The following is an 18392-nucleotide window of genomic DNA, read 5'->3' on the forward strand; positions in this document are numbered from 1 at the left end:
AGAGGAGCCCAGCTTTTCCTTGCAGTGATATAATTAATAATAAATGAGAGAAGTAATGTTGTTTAAATTTTAAATTTAAAACAGAGCTTATGTCTGAGATGTTGCAGGAATAAACACACGTGAGCAGCTTGGAACTGCCAGCAACGTGAGCCCAAGCCATTAGCTAAAGAAGCTTGAGGGCTGATAACTGATTTGAAGAATAGGTAAAAAAAAAAAAAAACAAGAAAAAAACAAAAACAAAATACAACTATTTAAAAATGTTTCTTTGCCAAAGTTAATTTTATATTGGCAAATAAATATTTCATAAAGTGAAGTGAAGTTTTGAGAATACTAAGAGCAAATTACTGAAATTGCAAAAACGTGGATTCTAATTAGACAATGGCAAACATAAGGATATCCATGAAAACTTAAAATGATTCTTGTGTATTTGCATCATAATACAGTCCTGATTACGTGAACACGCAGTATCTTTTTCCCGTAGGGTGTTTCTGAATACCTACTATAACATATGGTTCCAAGTGCTTTGAAAAACGTCATCCCTTAATGTTTCACACTGTGCGAAGTCCATGCACACTTTTGAACTTACACTCTTGATCTGACACTTCTCCATCTGTAAAATCAAAATTATACTTCTTCACAAAAGTGCTGTGAAGGTGAATTAAAGTTTGCAAAGGGCTTGGTTGCTACAGTGATTTGCCAGAGAAAAGTCAGTATGGGAAACCCCATATGGGACCCCCTTGCATTCAGAGCAGGCTACATAAACGAATGTGGGACCACATGTTAAACAAGGGGGCAACGAGGAATTGAACTGCTGCTTGTTTATTAACATCCTTCACGAAGTGAAATGAGACAAGAATCCTCTGGAGAAAATAGCGGATGTTTATTCCGAGTGAGAGCGGGCCACTGTTATTTATTATCTTCAGTCCAGGATTGATCTGTCCTCAAGTTATATCAGATGCATTTCCAGGAACAGAGGCAATATATATGTGGTTTAGAGATGCAAATACTTCCAGAACTGACTGTGCTGTGCAGCACCAAGAGACACAATTTCATCTGGCTCCTGCCCTGGCAGGTCCAGAGGTGGTGGAGTATCTGAGATGATTGAATGTCAAAGGGAAAGTAAAAAGCAGTACCCATCATAGCTATCGGGAGCTGGGCGCTCCTGCTCTTTTCCCTCTCTAAAAATGAGATTGTGTGTTGGAGGAAGATTAAAATCTTGGAGAAAAACAGACCATTACAAAGCAGACAGAATGAATGAATGTGTAGTCTAAAAGTGAGCTAGCTGTCTGAAACATGTTTTGGGATCAATTTTCTGAAGGAACCGGGCACCTCGCTGAAAAAAAACCCAAACCGGGAGCGGTTCCAGCTCACGGCGGCCGTCGGAGCGACCCGAGGACGAGGCTGCTGACCCGGTTCTCCGTAACAGTATCTCCCGCCGGCGAGCGCCAGCAGCCTCGCGTGACGCTGGGGCTGCAGCTCCTGGCGGTCGGGCGCTTGCTGCGCCGGTGGACGTGGAAAGCGTACCAGGCACGCGGCACACTTTCTGCTGACCTGGAGTCTGCGGCCACTGGCGTCTCGTCCGGACAAGAAGGAAAAGAGGCTCCTTTTTTTGCTTGTTTTCCTGAACCCTTTTGAATGTCACGTACGCTTTGTGTAGGCAGAGTTTAATATCAGCGAGCTGGTTGTGGTTGCCCCAGAGCTGTTTGCAGGCAGTTCATAACTGCTGCAAGAGGGCTGGATGCGAGTCTGTGAAATTATTTCAGTATTGTCTGTACTGATGGTGTTGCTAGGTCCGTGACTTCAGTTTGAGGCAGAGCAGGAAAACAGATGGCTGAGGCCATAAGCTAATGACTTCCAGCGCTGGTGGTAGCTCGGAGCATTCTTTAGCCTCTCCCTTCACCTGTGGAGGAAGATATTTGGGGCAGGTGCACTGCTGTGCAAGTCTGAGAGGGGACCGTGCCTGGCCTCAAGCATGCCACATCGGTTTGTGCGTGTGCTGATGAATGCTGGTCTGCAAAAACCCTCAGCCAGAAATACGAGCAAAGGCTTCGTGCAGAACGTGTGGCGAGTCCGGTACGTCAGAGGCCGTCCGTGGCTGCTCTGCGCAGCGTCTCACCTGCACGGCACAGCTGACCTGCATGGACCCACCACAGGAGCCCAGGCATGCATTAGTCATGTTTCTGCAGGACAAACTTCCTAAGCAGCAAGGTTTTACAGGGTGAATGAAACCTTATCTGTATAAAATTCATCCTGAGATTTCTCTTTCTGTGAGTGAAGCACCTACCGATTTTTCTGGGTGCTGCTAAAAGTGCTGCAATACCTGCTATCCGCTCATGGACAAGGCAGGGATCTGGCAGGGATCTGATTTTAACTTAAGATTCATGGAAATGTGGCCCATGAAAGTAGTGAGAAGGAGGCAACAAGCAGCATAAGGAGGACAGAAGAGAGAAGTCTTTGTGGTCGTGTCCTCAGAGAAGTCAGTGTGGTCTGGGAATTGTTTGGTGTCCCCAGCGAGGAAAACAGCACCTCTCTGTCTTTGAACTTGCCTGACCTTTTACGTTATTTCAGTCTCATTTGCTGGAGTTCAAGGTACTGGCTGTGCTTCAGGAATTCAAAAGCATAAACACTCATCGGTTTGGCTGGCACTACACATGAGATGAAAAGGGAGCTAGGAAAGAATAAAACACATCCAAAAGCCAAACAAAAAGTGCACAGGGTTTGTAAACAAAGCATGTAGAGCTTCCACAGCATCGTCCAGTGTGCCCACTTCCTTCCTGCCGCCCTTTCCTCCCCACTGCCTCCTGGTCCTAACACCACTGTGAAACCGTACAGAGATTCGCTAGTAACGTCAACACTGCATAGTTAAGCTAGAGAGGCTTTTCCTTAAGCCAAGGCAACTTGTAAGTAGGAAATCCCCACATCTGCTGAGGGGTTGCTACTTTTGCTGCAAGTGTGGTTTTTCCATTGCCTGTCTGCAAATCTATTTTTCAATCCCTTCCTGTGGCCAGGAAACCATGCAGTGCTGAGCTAGGCTGCATGTTAGTGGTACTAATCTGCCTACTCTCGTGCTGGGACTGCACTGTCTTATGCCATATGTCTGTGAATTATGGGAAAACAAAAACAAAAACTTGGGATTTGATGCTACTAGAGTATGTGGTATTTCATGAGAACTGACGGCACCAAAGGCAGAAGTCTGACTCAGGAAAAACCTCCCATCCAAACCCTGCTCGTTCCTTTTCTCCTCTGCTATTAGGCCTAGGCTGGAGAACTGAAAGCGATACAAACTAGTTTAAAGTTCCACCAAGGGCTTTCAGGCCTAGACTGACTACGGTACTAGGTTTGAGCATCTGCTGGCCATAGGCAGTACTGCTATTCTGGCATTGAACTACACGAAGGGTTACGTGGAGCAGCTCCAAAGTGCACATGTGCCCACCTCTCTCTCTTTTGTGCTGAATGATTCAGGCCATAACTGTGCAAAGTCAATCATCTCACTTGTATCCATCATACCCATGTTCTTTTCCCTTCTTCACTCTTCTGTCCTTTCAGATAGCAGGAGCAGAAAAAACAGGCTGTTACGAAACCAGACAGTATTCCTTGACAGATCGGCTCTGCAGTATGTTCGAAGTGCTGCTCAGCCTCTACTGCAGATGGGAGCGCTTGATAGAGTGCAGCCTTTGCAGACGTTATAACAAAGAAGAAAAAAGCCGGGCTGTTTTCTGCACGTGCCAGCCAGGCTGTATCACTGCAGAGACCGTCCGACCAGTTCAGAAGCCAGTAGCTGTGATAAGCATTATTTGCTTTTGGCTTTTACTTTTCCTCTGCTTGTAAAGCATCTGTAAGTGATAAAATTCACATTTCAGTCTGTCTCTTGAGTGGCAAGGAAAGAGCCACATGTGGAGTAACGTGTGCTACATGCAACCAGCTGCAGCTCCTGTAACAGCTGCTAAAAGTTCGGCGTGTGCCATTTTCTGTAAGGCGCACGCTCGTTGCGAGCTTGCCTCTCCCGGCTGTGCGCAGCAGAACCGCGGGCCCCCTAGGATGCCGTAGGTGGGTCCCCATAGCGGCATCTCTGCCCTTGCGATGAACAGGCTCCTTCGGCTCTTTGATAGTCTTAAAGTGCCTGTGCTGGCCCTGCTTTCTGGATGCTCAAAGGTATGTCCTCCTCAAGGAGACCCGACCAAGCTGTTTGCTGCTCGGGTACCCAGACAAGGAATACTGGTCTGCTCCCTAGCCCTCTCCCAGGTCACTGGCCTCTCCTACATCCTCCCTCCTTCTCTGAGCTGTGTCCCTGTACTGTAACCAACTACAAATAAGACTTTGCTCCTTTTTCGTGTTTTCCTCTGTGCCAGTGAGAGGCAATTTAATTGGTTTTCAAATCTTAAGTCTCATCTCGAAAAAGGTTAGGTAAGTTTATAATGATGTGGTGACATTATATTTAAACTACAGTATCTATAATAACATGAGAGAATATTATTTTTACCAAAGTTGGAATCATCCTAATGGTGATATACTGTGTGAGGTCTCACATAAGGAAATAACATGACACAGCAGCATCTAAAAAACAGAGCCTTTTCTCTTCTACTTTTGTCTTCTCTGAATCTTTTTAATGTTCCCAAGTATCTTTTTCCTTTCTCTGGTCCTAGTAAGGGCCATATGCATTTGGGAGTGCTTTATACACACAAAGGCCAGGGTTGGATTAACAGTTGTCACCTACTTTACTTAGCTGGGTGAGCCATGGCAAAGTAGTGGGTAGGCCCTTACCTAATGCACGCTAGGAAATGGTGAGTCAGGCCTACACTCCCACGGTTGGTCCACGGATGGGAAAGGGTGAAAAAGGGACTGAAATCATTTGAATTGTACTGTTTTAAAACTTGGGAAGTATATGAGAGACCTTATGAACATGTTCATACTACAAGCAGGAAAACTGGTTTCTAATACATGGTAACCCAGTAGGAGAGAGGTTGTCACAGGGAACTCACAAGAGAAAGTTGCAAATGAAAGAGCAAGCCACTAGATATGAGAGCATCCCCAGAGATATCTAGCAGTATTTCGCACAGGACTCCCAAAGTACCAGTTTAGTCATTAAAATGCCCAGCAGCTCTGGGTACTGCTTTCTCTCACAGAAGTGTCCTGTTTTTACAAGTCTAAGTATCTCCAGAATTGCCCATGAGTTACTCCAAAGATGTTTTATGATCTCACATGAAGAAATTTTTGCTGAGAGCAGCAGCACCAGCAGAACAGTATACAGAGGTAGCACTACATCAGCAGAAGAGGGTGAAAAGAATCTTTCTGCTGAGTGCTCTGAGGAGACTCAGAAGAGCTGAGTCTTTGATTTTCTGTAACTGAACCCCATGGGGAAATGCAGATGCTCGGTTGAAGCAAGAGCCTCCAAGCAACTGGAAGAGTTGCTCTAACCTTCACCCACCTCTCATTAGCACTAAATTAATTGTTTCAATTAGTTGTTACTCCATCATTCAGGAGTCACAAGACAGGTAATACTGGTAAGTAACATCCACCAGGACTGAGGCAACTGGTGGCTGGAGGAGTCCAGTAGAGGGACAGCCATGTATTACCCCCCAAAATATACCACGCTGTGCACAGGACAAGGGAAATAACTGTCTCTTCTGCTCCAATCAGCAGATCAAGCTTCAGGTATTTTCTGGTCCTTTTGCCACTACTTCTTGGAAGTAGCGATGTTAAGTTACACTTAAACAGAACTCTTTGATCTGCCAAGGGAGACTTACATTTCTGTGCCTGACTACTGCCAGGAAGGCTAGATACCTTTTGTCAGCACTTTACTCCAGGATCACCAAGAGCTGAAAGCTGGGAAAACAAAAATGATTTAGCTCTTCCCGCCCCCTGCCCCCACAGGGAAAAGGTCAATTGGTACCTTTTAATAGACCTGGCAGAAGGAGGCTGCTCAGCAAGATTTTAAACGTAGAAATTACAGTAGCATTGCCTCATTTTTGAAAACTGTTGAAAAGGGCCAATTTGAATATGAAATCACTAATTAGAGAGACCAGAGTACGGAAAACTTTGTTGTCTTGTTTTATTACTGGGCAAGGTACAGTATAGCTTTATATACATAAAAGCCACAGTAATACAAATACTTCCTAGCCCCCACTTTTTTTTTTTTTTTTAAGAGTGGGAGGAGTCAGTGTCCCAGCAGTCCACTCCCCAAAGCTATTTTGCACAGTTGCAGTAGCAGCAGTTTTCTTATTGGATCCTGCAGATTTTGTCACTGCTAAGTGAAGCTGAAGAGCCTGAGCTTGCAGCATTGCCTCTGCTTAACATGATGAATGCAGGCTTCTTGTGACTCAGAGGCTTGCAAACACGATCAGTCACTGTCCTTCGCAGTCAAGGGAAACCGTACTAGACTGGTGGGATTGCTCAGATATCTAGATAGGAAATTAAACCTTCAAATCCTTTCTAAGGAAACACATATTAACCTTGTACTATAATGCTTCAGGATAAAGTGCTGCTGCATCCAGACAGTTTTTCTGCAGACAGTACAGGTATTCCACACAAGTAGGTTCACTTCTTACCAAGTCAGTTAAATCTGTAGCAGCACAAGGTTAGTGAAGCTTGGAGAAAAGCTTCTGTCTTTAAAGCAGGCTTAGCTTCTCAGGAAACTGATCTCAAACCAGAAGGCACAAACACAAGGTTGAATGTGAACCACATACTAGTGTGGTATGTAAGTAAACAGTTCAGATACCCATCCAAAGGGCACATACAACACAATAAATACAACACACTATTTGAGAAAATAAGTGCATTCATCTGATCCTTTGCAACATAAGAAGTAGGACCCACAGGAGCCTACAGAGGCAAATTCACTTAATATTGCACAAGAGTTCTGACATTTGTCAGGTCATTGCAGTGGAGGTGGGGCAGGGAAAAATAGGAGATCTTGTTTGGCAGAGCCTGCCCAATTCTCTGCTACCACACAACCAGCATTGTGAGTCTGAGGTAGAATTACATATATACTGCTTAAGTCCAGTTAAGTCCTGCTCAGCTGGTCTTCAGAGAGAGAAGAGAAAGAGAGGGGAAGAAAGTACATGGAAGAAACAAGCCTCTTTTCCCCTTTAGAGAGTGATGCTTCAGGTTTGTCCCCAGAAGCAACTCTTACAGAGCAAAACTATCTACCAGCCATGATCCCTGCTCTCCACTAGGAAAGCAGCAATAGCTATCTTTGTGTTGTAAGTAATAAGTGTAACAGACATCCTAATTGCAAGTCCCATAGCAGGCATGCTTTACAGCTCCTCTACTTCCTCCCCCCCCTACTATTTGTTAAGGTTCCCTTTATTCACTCAGTCCCATAAATCACATTGGAATTAAGGTTGCCCTATTTTCTTTCTCCCTTACATCCATTTTACTGGTACCCTGCCAGTTTTCTTGCTTCAGCCCTTAGACTTCTGAGGGATCTTCACAGTTTCTTCTAGGGATTCCTCTGTGTGGTACAGGCTGGGAAGAATAGAAATAAGAGCCTCTTCAATGGAGAAGAGATGTTCATCCTCTGCTTGAGGACAGAAGTATCGCATAAAGTCCGCCAGTCTCAGCAAGTACTCTATATTATGGCCAGCACAACCACTTGAGACAATGATTTGAGCTGCAATGTCTTCTTCAGATGCTGGGCCAAGGTAAGAAGGGTTCTGGGGCGTTGCAATGTAAACAAGAGCCAAGATGGGTTCAGCCGCATCCTTTTCCTGAGGGTGGAACTTCACCAGCTTGGTGTCATAGCCTCCCAGGACGGCTTCTCGCATGTTCAGATACTGCAGCGATGCAGCAATCTGCTCTCCGCAGACTTCGTAGGCTACACCCCAGGTGCACGCCTGAAATAAGAGCAAGGTGGTTACGCGGCGCTGCAACCTCGGCAGACAAGCGCTCGGCCGCCGGCACCGGCGAGGTCCGGCTACTGCCGCGGGCACCGCCACCGGGTGGGGGTCCCGGGCCGGCTCCCGGCCGGCTGCACGCCCCCCTCCCCGCCCGCACTCACCGCGCGGTCCTCCAGGAGCGTCACCACACGGCCGGGCTGCGGGGAGAGGCAGAGCCGTTAGGAGCGGGGCCGCCACCGCCCCCCGCCCCCCCCCGCCCAACGGCCGCCGCCCCCCCCCCCCGCCCAACGGCCGCGGCGGCGCGAGGCGCCCCGCCCTTACCGCCTTCGCGCTGCCGCGGTGGAAGGTGTCGCCCTGCCAGAAGCGGCGGCTGTAGCCGCGGATGAAGCCCACCTTGCGCGACGTGAACTCGAAGCCCGGCCGCCACACCAGCGAGCCGTACCCGAAGATCCACACCGGCGGCGCCGGCTCCGCATCGCCCGCCTCCCCCGCGGGGGGCGACGGCGCCGGCTCCTGGTCGCGCTTCATGGCAGCCGGGGGCGGCGCGCAGAGGCACGAGGCGCTGATGCCGCCGCATGCCCCGCCGCGGCCCTTTAAAGGCCGGGCCGCCGCCGGCCCCGCCCCCCGCCGGGGGACGGCCCAGGGGCGTGCGCCGCCGGCCCGCGCCCGCCCCTCATTGGCGGCAGCGGCCGCCGCCGCTCGCTGATTGGCGGCGGCGCGGGGTGATGCAACGCGGCCGCGGTGTTTCGCGGCGCCGCGCATGGGGCAAAGCGGGGCGCGGGTTGCGTCAGGCGCGGGGCGGGCGCGGGGGGCTGCGCGGGCGGGCGGGCGCGCGAGGGGCCGGAGCCGTTGGCGCTGGAGCAGGGGCCGCGCCGCCGTCACCCTCCTCACGGCTGAGGAGGAGCCGGGGCGCGCCCGGAGCCTTGCACCGTCGGGCTTCCTGGCTGCCCCGGCCGAAGGTGGCCCCGCTGTCCGGGCAGAGCTGGGCCCGGGCAGAGCTTTCTCCTCGGTGGTCCCTGGACAGTCACCCCCTAGGTTTCGTTAAGAAAATAAGTTGTTCTCTCCGGTTAGGGAAGGGAAAGGCTGATTTTAGAGTTAGCCATCCGAATGTTCGTACTGATGCTTTTCCACTGCACTTCTGAAGACTGCAGGACGTAGGTAATCTGGCTGCGGTCAAGGGCCGCGTTGCGTGGCTCATGCCAGTATTTCCACGCCACCGTGCCAGACATCGTCTCCCATGTGTCTTAAGGCAGCCTGGACTCCCCAGCATCTGGCTGGGCCGTTTCCAAAGCGCTTCTGGCTCCCCAGCAGCCCTGGGTGCTGACGCAGCCCAAAAACATGGCACTGGTCTTGGAGGAGGAGCTGCGCTTCTCACAATCTGCAGCCGTGAGGACCAGAGTGGGATTTCTCTTCGATCAGATTCTCATCCTGTAGTCAAACACTTTGCACCCTGTAGTAAGGTCGGAAATACCACTTTGCAGAATTCAGAAGGATTCTAATTCTGGTGGAGAATAAAGAAACCAGCCTTTTCTGTGATCTCTCAGTAAAATAGCCTTCAGCTGGAAACAAGGTGGTGTTAGTGACATTCCAGTCTGGTGATCACAGTAGAGGTCATCAGCTACCAGACCCTTACTCACAGTGATGACCAACTATTCATTTCTAGTGAAGATATTCCTGTAGGTACTGCTCATCACTTGACGGGGTTTTCTATTTTTCTCTTTGTGCAGTCTTAGCACCTGTTCACGGGCTGACAGAGAAGATTGTCTTCAAAAGGAACTCAAAATACATATGAGGGAGAACTAGACATTGGATGATGGAAGTGGGAATTATCATATGTGTTTCCTTGTCTTCTAGCCTGGCCACGCACATGCATGCTCATTGGTTTGCAAAACCCAGCAGTGATTTTTGCAGTGGAGGCTATGAATTCAAGTACGTAGGTCACAGGCCAAGATCAGTTCTGCAGGAAAGCTTTCCATTCAGAGAGGCCCTGACACTGTTGCCAGCCCTCTTTGCTACCGTCTTTGCATGTGTCTGTGCAGAGGACCACCATGCTGGGGCAATGAGAAAATTCAAATTGAATTAAATGACAAATCCTCCTCAGGATTCTGCAACCCACAGTTAGTCTGACTTCATCTGAGGTTGTTAACTTGCCATTTCAGAAGACCAAGCAGTTAATATTAAACCGAGTGAAGCAAAAGCTCCTGGTGTCAGCAGAGCTGAGAAGTAAGGTGTATAAGTGAGACTAAAAGAGTAATAAAATCCACATGAATGCAAGGAAATGGTGCTGAATCAAGCAAATTGAGTGCTTTTTTCCTTGTGCTATACTCAAGCTGGAGGGTGGGCTTGTAATACATCACATTTGTTGGGTAGATGGGTCTGAAAACTTTGTGTTTGAGATCTCTGTTAGATTGTATCCTGGAGACCCTGCTGTAAGATAGCTTTGACCAGGCTGTGATGACAAAAGTGCCCAGCTAAAGAAGTGGGTGAAAATTAGCTGGTGATTGGCTATTTTGGGGGGCAGGAAGGGAGAGAGCGAGGGGTTGGGGGGAGATTAAGAAGCAAAACCACTGAGCTATTTTTATATAAATATTTTTCATTGCTATTCTTTTCTTTTGCATCTAATCACAGTAAACAGAGTGATGCAATTTCTTGGGTTTCATATTGGTTGCCATGCAGCCAACACTCCCCTTTCCATTCCTCTTAATAGGGGTTTCTAGTTGTATCTTTCTTGGCAGATCTAGGTCCTCTTTGAGCTTCCCCAGTCTTCAGTCTCTCCCACCTGATCCCTTGCTCTCCCTGGCTTTTCATGGCAAGTGCTGTGAGGGCTCGCTTTCTTCCTCAATCTGTTGTCTTTCTGAGCTCATAACCCAAGTATTTCTACAAATATATGTACATACTGTGGTTGGTGTTCCCTGTAGCTTGGCACATTCATTATGGGTGACATCAACAGTCTGCATGGCCATCATGTCTGTCCTATGGTGCTGTATACAGGATGCCCTCTCCTACTCTGTGATTTACTCTTGGGTTGTCACCTTGGATGATCCATCACCAGCTGAATCTTAAGAGATCCCACAGTAAGCTCCTTAATTTTCTTCTGCCACTCTCTCCACTTCTGCTTTTCTCAGTTACCTTCTCTATCTTACTCAGGCTCATGGGCATGGGGTCAGCTGAGTCCTCCCAGCCCTTCACACCACACACACATGCTATTACAGGCTTGCCATTTCTTCCCTCTTATTCTTTCCCCATCTGTCTCTTTACATAGCCAGAATGTGAATCCATCATCTGTTTGTACAACTGCAGTACTCAGGGGCCCTAGTCACAAACAAACAAAAAAAAAGTGATCTTAGCAGCTAACTGTGTTTCAAGGCTCTGTATGGCAAAACAAGAAAAAAATCTCTAATCTCACCTATTTTTCATCTGGCAGATCTGGCTCCTAAGATATGTAACTCCTTTAACCATACAGTTTTTCAAGCCTAAAATAATGTGACCTTTCATCAAACAGCCAGGTTCATCTGGCAGTTCACTGCCTCCACTGTGCCACACTGCAGCAAATCTATATTTTTCCTATTTCGCACTGGAATATTTTCTTGCTACGATCAAGAACATTTGAGCAAAACCCCAAAAATGTAGTTAATACGGGAATTAAAACATTTGACTGTAACAGCATTATCGTCATGTGCCAAGGCACAAACAGTGACACATAAATCAGCATCTAAAAGAAAACTGAAGAAGCTTTTGCTGGGTTCTGGTCTTAGTGACACTAGTTAGAAAATCTAGTCTCTTTCCACTGGATGAGTGTTTGATCTGAGTGGATTATGCATCAACCTTGCAAATGAAGCAATAGATACCTGTTAGGACAAACTAAGGAAAATAGAATAAAGAAATACAACTACAACTACTGGGAAGCAACCACATGCTGAATGACTGAGGGAGAAAAATAGCTCTTTTCTATTTCAGAGCTTTTTCAACTGTATGTTTTACATTCCCAGGAGACTCTGCAATATAGCTAGGCCAAATTTGCAGTCAAGAGCCAATGCCTAAGGTAAAACCCTTAGGGGCCTTGATTCAGATCTGACACCAATTTAACAACAGAAGTCTCTGGTCCCATCTGCTGTTACACCCAGATCAACTAGCTGTGAGGTTAGAAACTCCTTTTGAAGTCAAGTTCTGATTTTCTTGTCTAAAAACAGTGGGCTATTGCTCTAGCACTAGCAGCACAGCCTGGGGAAAGACTATTATAGAAGTTGTGGCATATACAGCAAGAGTTTAAGATTCTTCTTTTTTGGTTTCAAGCTTTCATTAATCCATTTCTTGTTACAGACTATATCTTCATTTTACTTCGGTTAAATAAATCAAAGGGTGTGGTGGCAACTGGGGTGAAGAGGGTGAGCTGAGGAGGTACCTTGCATCAGATACAACCATGCAAATAAAGCACATAGGTGCTAAGAAGAGGAGTGTGTGCAGAAACAGAGCAGATGGGTACTAAGGGGCCCCAGGAGAGGATTTAGTGTCTGTTAGTGCTGTTGATGCTTGCGTCCATGGAGCAAGGATAACAGCCTGCCAAACTAAACCGCAGGAATGCTCAAATAGGTTTGAGGGAGCATGTGGAGCAGCAGTGGTGTTAACTGTTAAGGAACTAGGTGTAGATTCAGGGGCACAACAAAAGCAGATAAAAAAAATAGCACTTTACAGTTTACAACTGGCTATGAGAAGAATGAACAGAAGATGTCTGTAATCTGTTAACCATAAATACATGAAACCTTCTCCTTTTGCATATTTTTGCCTTTTATTTTGGCCTGGTGACGTTTAGGAAGGAAAAAAAGCCAATTGTAGCTTTACATGTTGCAGCCTCAATGTGGTTTTCCCAGGTTCCAGGAAAAGGAAGAGCTAATTCTATTTAGCAGGAAATCTTCTGCTTGTCCAGAGTGAGTATTCTCCATGTTAGTGCCAGGTGACTAACAAAGTGCCAGTGTTGCCTGTTCTACAGGATAGTGGTGAATCACCACAGAGCCAGAGAAGCCAGCAATAGGGCTGGCATGACACACAGCAGTGGATCGAAACCATCATTAACTTCATCTCGTATTCCAGGTCTCTTATTTGTTTTAATAAGCTGAAGGCACACACTGGCTTTTACCAAAACTTGTTCTATTCAGAAAATATTGAACAGGAACAGGAGGATTGCTGGCTCATTTCAAGGCAACGTATCTTTCTCCATCAGATTTCTGTTTGGCACTGCACTCCTCTCTCTGTAGAGAAAAATCTTTAAAAAACAAACTTACCCCTTTTCTCTAAGGCTTCAGCAAAGATCAGAGATGCTGAGATTGGAGTTGAAGTTCAAACAATGCCACAAACATTTTCAAGTGATGTAAATCAGCACTATTCCCTTGATACCCACAGTATCCTATTCAGACTCCAAAGGTCTTACGCACTTCTGTTTGTTGAATCCAAGTCTTCTAGCATTTATATATCTCCTTCAGATCTGAACACACAAGCCAGATAAATACACCATTCTCTTTATTTCAAACACATGCAAATGCAGAAGTGGTATTGCCAAAACTTCCAGGTAAAAGCTTGGTGATACGGTATGAGGTATGGAAGAGTAGGCAGTGGTTTATTTGGATTTGTTTGCTACATCCAAAGGGAATACACTTCCATTGTTAGATACTTTAACTCATGGGGGTAAATACAGCCATGAGCAGAGAGAAGAAAATGGCAAAGTCCATATGAGAAGTTTAAAGAGAACATCCCAAAACTCTAACAAATACAGCACTAAGCAGAAAAATAAAAGTCCAGGTATCTAGGACAACAAAGAAAACTTGTGTACAAGGTACCTACTCAGGCAGAAATACAATAAGGTGGTGAAACAAACCTCCACATTTAGGTGGCTTGCATATCAGTAATAATAATAGGACTAGTTGGAGAATTCTTCTACGTGACAAGACTTAGGCTGTCAATCCACTCCGTGTTCAGTCTGTTCACCCCTATGCCTGATACAGCTCTGGTAGTTGCCAGTTGTGTTCGTAGTTTTTGCCGTGTGCCCAACTCATCCCAAAGCATAATGAACGTTCGCAGGCAGGACTGGGTTTTAAGCCATGACAAACTTAATTTGTATTTGAACTAGCAATGTGGAAAAGAGAAATTCCGTAGATTCAAACAGCATTCTTACCTGCCATCAATTCCCAGTGGCCTGGTAGTTTATTGAGTAGTACTTTGAAGAAAACCCAGCATTATCTTTTTGGCTTTTGAGTCTTGTATACAAAAGTGTTCTGATGAATTATGCTTTTTTACGTGCTTCCCCTTCCATTCTTACATCAAGCATGGGAGCAGCTTTGGTTGTGCTCGTGGGAGCTGGCCTCCATTGCTATGATCACCTTGCGTCTGAGTTAGACTCCACATTGGTGAGTGATTACTGAGGTCCCCCTAGTACTGGTTCATAAAGACTTTCTTCATAAATCAGAAATTTAATTTCATGCCAGCTTTTATCTTGGTTAAAAGCATACATACGGACTAGAGATTGACAAGACAGTGTAGAGGATTGTATCAGGAGTTTGGGGAATTTTGTCTTTTCTTCCTTTAGGCTAGGAAAGAAACTCAAGTACTGGCTACCAGCACAGCTTGAGGGATGAACAAAGAGGAGACTGAACATAAAACCTGAGTCCAGACCTGCTGCAAACCCATTTAACCGAGCCTATAGCATCCCAAGCCTGGGAGCCGACCTGAGTGCCAGCTGTGAGCCACGCACTAGACCAGCTCACCCTCTGTTGTGTTGTAACCCATTGCTCTTTGCACCTCACTTCATGTCTCTGATGCCCAGCGAGTGCTGACAGACACCACACTGACACCTGTAAGGACACTGCTGAGGAGCTGAAGATTAGCATGTGGGTGTCCATGATGGCACCTTTGAGGTAACACAGGGATGCAGAATAAGTGGCTCATACAGTTTGGGCAGGGAGTCTCAGATCTGGCTGTAAATGTCAGTACCTTATATCAGAAGATATATTACAGAAGATAATCCTGAGCCAGGAGGCAATTTAATTTCAAATCAAGCATAAAGAGAAGAAAAACAGGTTTATAGTTAAAAATTGTATTTTAAAGAGGTAGAGATGAAGGAACTTATTGATAAAATCAGATAGACTGAAGAGCCTGAATATTGAAATGTGGGAGAACCTCAGAATTTTAAGTCAAAGGTAGGAAAGCAATCTTAGATTCACATCCTAAGCAGAGAAGGAAAAGTATTTAGGGAAGCAACCAGCCAATTTCAGAGAGGGCACAAGGAGTAACAAGGAGCTCACACAGGATAGAAGAGGAATTACACAACAGAGAAAGTTGTGCTTTGGCACTTTGGTATGGAATGAAGCAAGAACTGCAGAAGCTAGAGGTAAGTTACACATTGCAAAAGGAGGTTAAAGACTCAGTAAGAAAACTTCCAGCCAAATAAAAAGAGGGATCAAGAAAGAAGTGAGACACATGAGTGTCAAGACTAAAAATAGCTTAGGTGCAAACCAATAAAAGACAGGACAGTGATTATAACAAGTATTTTTTTAAAAAATACCGCCTCTGAAGCAAAAGCAGTTCTAAGAGCTCTGGGTGCTTATGTCAAGGGAGGTGAAAGAACAGACACAAACCAAGAGTTTATAAGCAAGGAATGTAAATATATCTAAGTGGGGCAGATACCATGTGACTGGAAAATAGCAAACACTGTCCATATTTGAGACATGGGAAAAAAATGTGATGTAGCTAATTGAAGATCTGACAGTCTGACTGTGATAACATAAAAGAAATCCCTTTCTACTACATGCTTTGACAGAAAGAATAACTCAAGATGCAAATATAGTTGAAATACAACATGATCTTAGCAGAAGCAGTTCACTGCAGACTAATGTTACAGCTTTCTTTGGTGATTAACTTTTGTAGACAGAACATGCAGTAGATTCAGTTTGTCTAGGCTTCAGTAAAGTATTTATTATCATATTGCATGACAAGTTATTAGCTGAGATGCAGACAGAAATTAAGACAAGAATTTCCCAGTGAAATTTTTCAAATTGTTAAAGGGGCATGACAGCACTGGATGAAGAGGAGAAAATTGGGGTGCATTGACTGGGTACTGTTATCAGACTCCTCAGTGTGGTTCCGGGATAACTAAGGGGAGCCAAATGGACAAAGAAGAGTTAATGCTGTTACACAATATGCTCCTGAAGCCTCATCTGAAATACTGTTTACAGTTCAAAAGAAAGACGAAAGTACGGACGGAACAGGGAAGAGCTATTAGGATGATTGAGGGCATGCAAAACTGTTCCTCCTCGAGGAGGCTTCATGTGCCTAATTTGCTTGGTCCAGCTATATGTAAGCAGGGGAATAGGACTGCTTTACCTCATAGGGTATGTACCGGTGGCTGGGAGGAAAAGGGGGCAGTTATTCAAACTGAATAACAACACTGGCACAAAAGCACATGAACATAACCTGGACACAAGTGGCCAAGCCTAGGGATCCAAAAGATTATCCTAACAGGTAAAACAGCACATTTTTGAAATAGCTCCCCCAAATGAAGAACCAGCAACAGTAAAGGAACTACTTTACATAGATTTAACCACCACAGGCATTAAGTCATGTAATTTCATCTATTACCTAGAGTATTTTTCCATCTGATGCTCTAGTTTGAAGAACAGAAAGTTTCTATTCCAGAAGCATCACAACAAATAGCCTGAGTGAAGTCTCAGTCAGAGGCAAGCTCCAAAATCTCTATAGCTTTGTGGTGTCAGAAAGGCTTCATCACTTTACACTGGTAAGGTCTTGATCTGACCTGCCTTGACTTATTCCTGCCTGCATAGTGACAGTGTCTTCATAACAAACATGATTTCTCTGTGGCCTAGATATTATAATCCATTTTCTACTAAATACAAGATACTGCTAGCAAGAAGATGACCATAAAGCCCAGATCAGGCACAAACTGAGATGCCTGAAGCGTCTGATGGATGCACTAACAGCAAAGCAGGAGTTGCAGAACAAATGCCAACACTGAAGCACCATCTTACCACTTGACTACTGAGAAACCTCTAATGAGGTGATAGGACAGTGTTATTTGGGATTTCAAAGGTCAGGGTGGGAAGCAGCCTGGAATTCATATCCTACTTGCTAGCAGAGAAATGAGCTACAACAAGATCTATAACCAAGCCTTAAGAAAGGACTGGAACTAGCTGGCACACATCCTGAAGACAGGAGGCAGCAAGCATTCAAGTGTAATACCAGCACAGGAGGCTTGTCTTTGGGAACAAAGCCCATAAGCCATACAGCTGAAGAGATATGAGAGAGGCCTATAACAAAGGAGCAAAGGTGAGATCTGGAATGAGACTAAGCAGCACAAATAGCAACAAAATCCTTCCTGTACCAGTCAGCTGAAGAGCCCAGTAGACACCTACTGTAAGGAGAGCAGCCAGTCTCTCCAGCCTTGCCCCCTTCTTGCTATGGCCAGGAAGAAGAATTTGCTCCTGCAGCAATTGTTGATAGTCTTCATCTGAGGGAAAATGGGACCCCACCTGCCACCCATTCAGCCAAATCTTCGACAAGGCAAAAGGGTGTGTACAAGCAACTCAAGAAAAAGTGGTACCAGAATGGCTCAGTGATGAGAATTACTGCTTTTTTAACCCTGAGTAGTGGGAGGATGTAGCATCCTCCACTCTGTGACACTGCAATCAGCCAAAAGAAGAGCAACATCAGGGAGTTGTAAGACAAAGTACAGACTGTGCCACTGCAGAGACAGGGGATGCTCCTGTACAAAGGACTGCTCTGAGACCTTTCCAGAAAAGGAAAATCTCTCGGGTACAGAAAGTAGACTGCAGTTCAGAGCAAGATGTGGCAGAAACCCCGTCAGGAGGACAGTAACATTGTTTAGATTTAAGCTCTTGATTGTTCCAGGTCAGGAAGATGTGTGTTTGCCTCCCGATCCAAGCAATAAATCAGCTGTCACTGCATGAGATTTTTGGATCAGTATAGAGAAAGAGGGACAAGTAGCCATCCAGATAGGTAAGCTGCTCCTTCACTAGGTTCTTTCTCTTTCTTTTTTTTTCTCCTTTTTTTACAGTCTACGTAAATGTGTCTCATTTACATGACATCTCACTGTTTCAAACATCCGAATGTTGCTATGAGCAATTAAGCTAAATGACATGATACTTAATGCAACTTATTGCTAGAGAAGGAGACAAATTTTGTTTGATGGTGGTGTCACTAAATCTGATTCATTTATTTCTGTAATTACTAAAGAGTCTGGTCAGCATGACATAAAAACTTGGAAATCCTAAATGATCCTTGAGTTGTGGATCCTACCAAGTAGGTTCTTGTTAGTGACAATAATGAAAGACTTTGCTTTAAATGTGCACACTGGTCTAAATTTTGTGTTCTGATTATAAGACTATGTTCTGATAGAACTTGCATTCCTCTGACAAGCAGTTGAAAATCAGTGTCTTTACATTTTAGGAACTCGGGCATCTATGTTGAGAACTGTCTTGCGATTTGCGGAGTAGTTGTAGGTGTGTTGTACATGAGTCAGTGAGTTTGCTTTTG

General features: G+C 45.5%; 1 protein-coding gene across 1 annotated transcript; it reads right to left on the reverse strand.

Annotated features, from left to right (window-relative positions):
- Positions 1–6046: 6046 nt before the first annotated feature.
- On the reverse strand, positions 6047–8365 carry CHAC1 (ChaC glutathione specific gamma-glutamylcyclotransferase 1). Its single transcript, XM_062577126.1, has 3 exons — positions 8157–8365; positions 7997–8032; positions 6047–7832 (listed from the first exon to the last, which is right to left on the reverse strand). Exons 1-3 carry the CDS (start codon positions 8361–8363, stop codon positions 7401–7403), a joined length of 675 nt encoding a protein of 224 aa, XP_062433110.1. The 5' UTR covers positions 8364–8365; the 3' UTR covers positions 6047–7400.
- Positions 8366–18392: the final 10027 nt, after the last annotated feature.

The sequence above is a fragment of the Rhea pennata genome, chromosome 5 (genome assembly GCF_028389875.1).
Source record: "Rhea pennata isolate bPtePen1 chromosome 5, bPtePen1.pri, whole genome shotgun sequence".
In the NCBI taxonomy this organism is placed as follows: domain Eukaryota; kingdom Metazoa; phylum Chordata; class Aves; order Rheiformes; family Rheidae; genus Rhea; species Rhea pennata.

Coding starts and splice junctions, on each gene's coding strand:
- CHAC1 (XM_062577126.1), bottom strand. CDS start 8,363: ATGAAGCGCGACCAGGAGCCGGCGCCGTCGCCCCCCGCGGGGGAGGCG. Junction 8,033..8,156: donor ACCGCGGCAGCGCGAAGGCG/GTAAGGGCGGGG, acceptor CTCTCCCCGCAG/CCCGGCCGTGTGGTGACGCT. Junction 7,833..7,996: donor CGCTCCTGGAGGACCGCGCG/GTGAGTGCGGGC, acceptor CTCTTATTTCAG/GCGTGCACCTGGGGTGTAGC.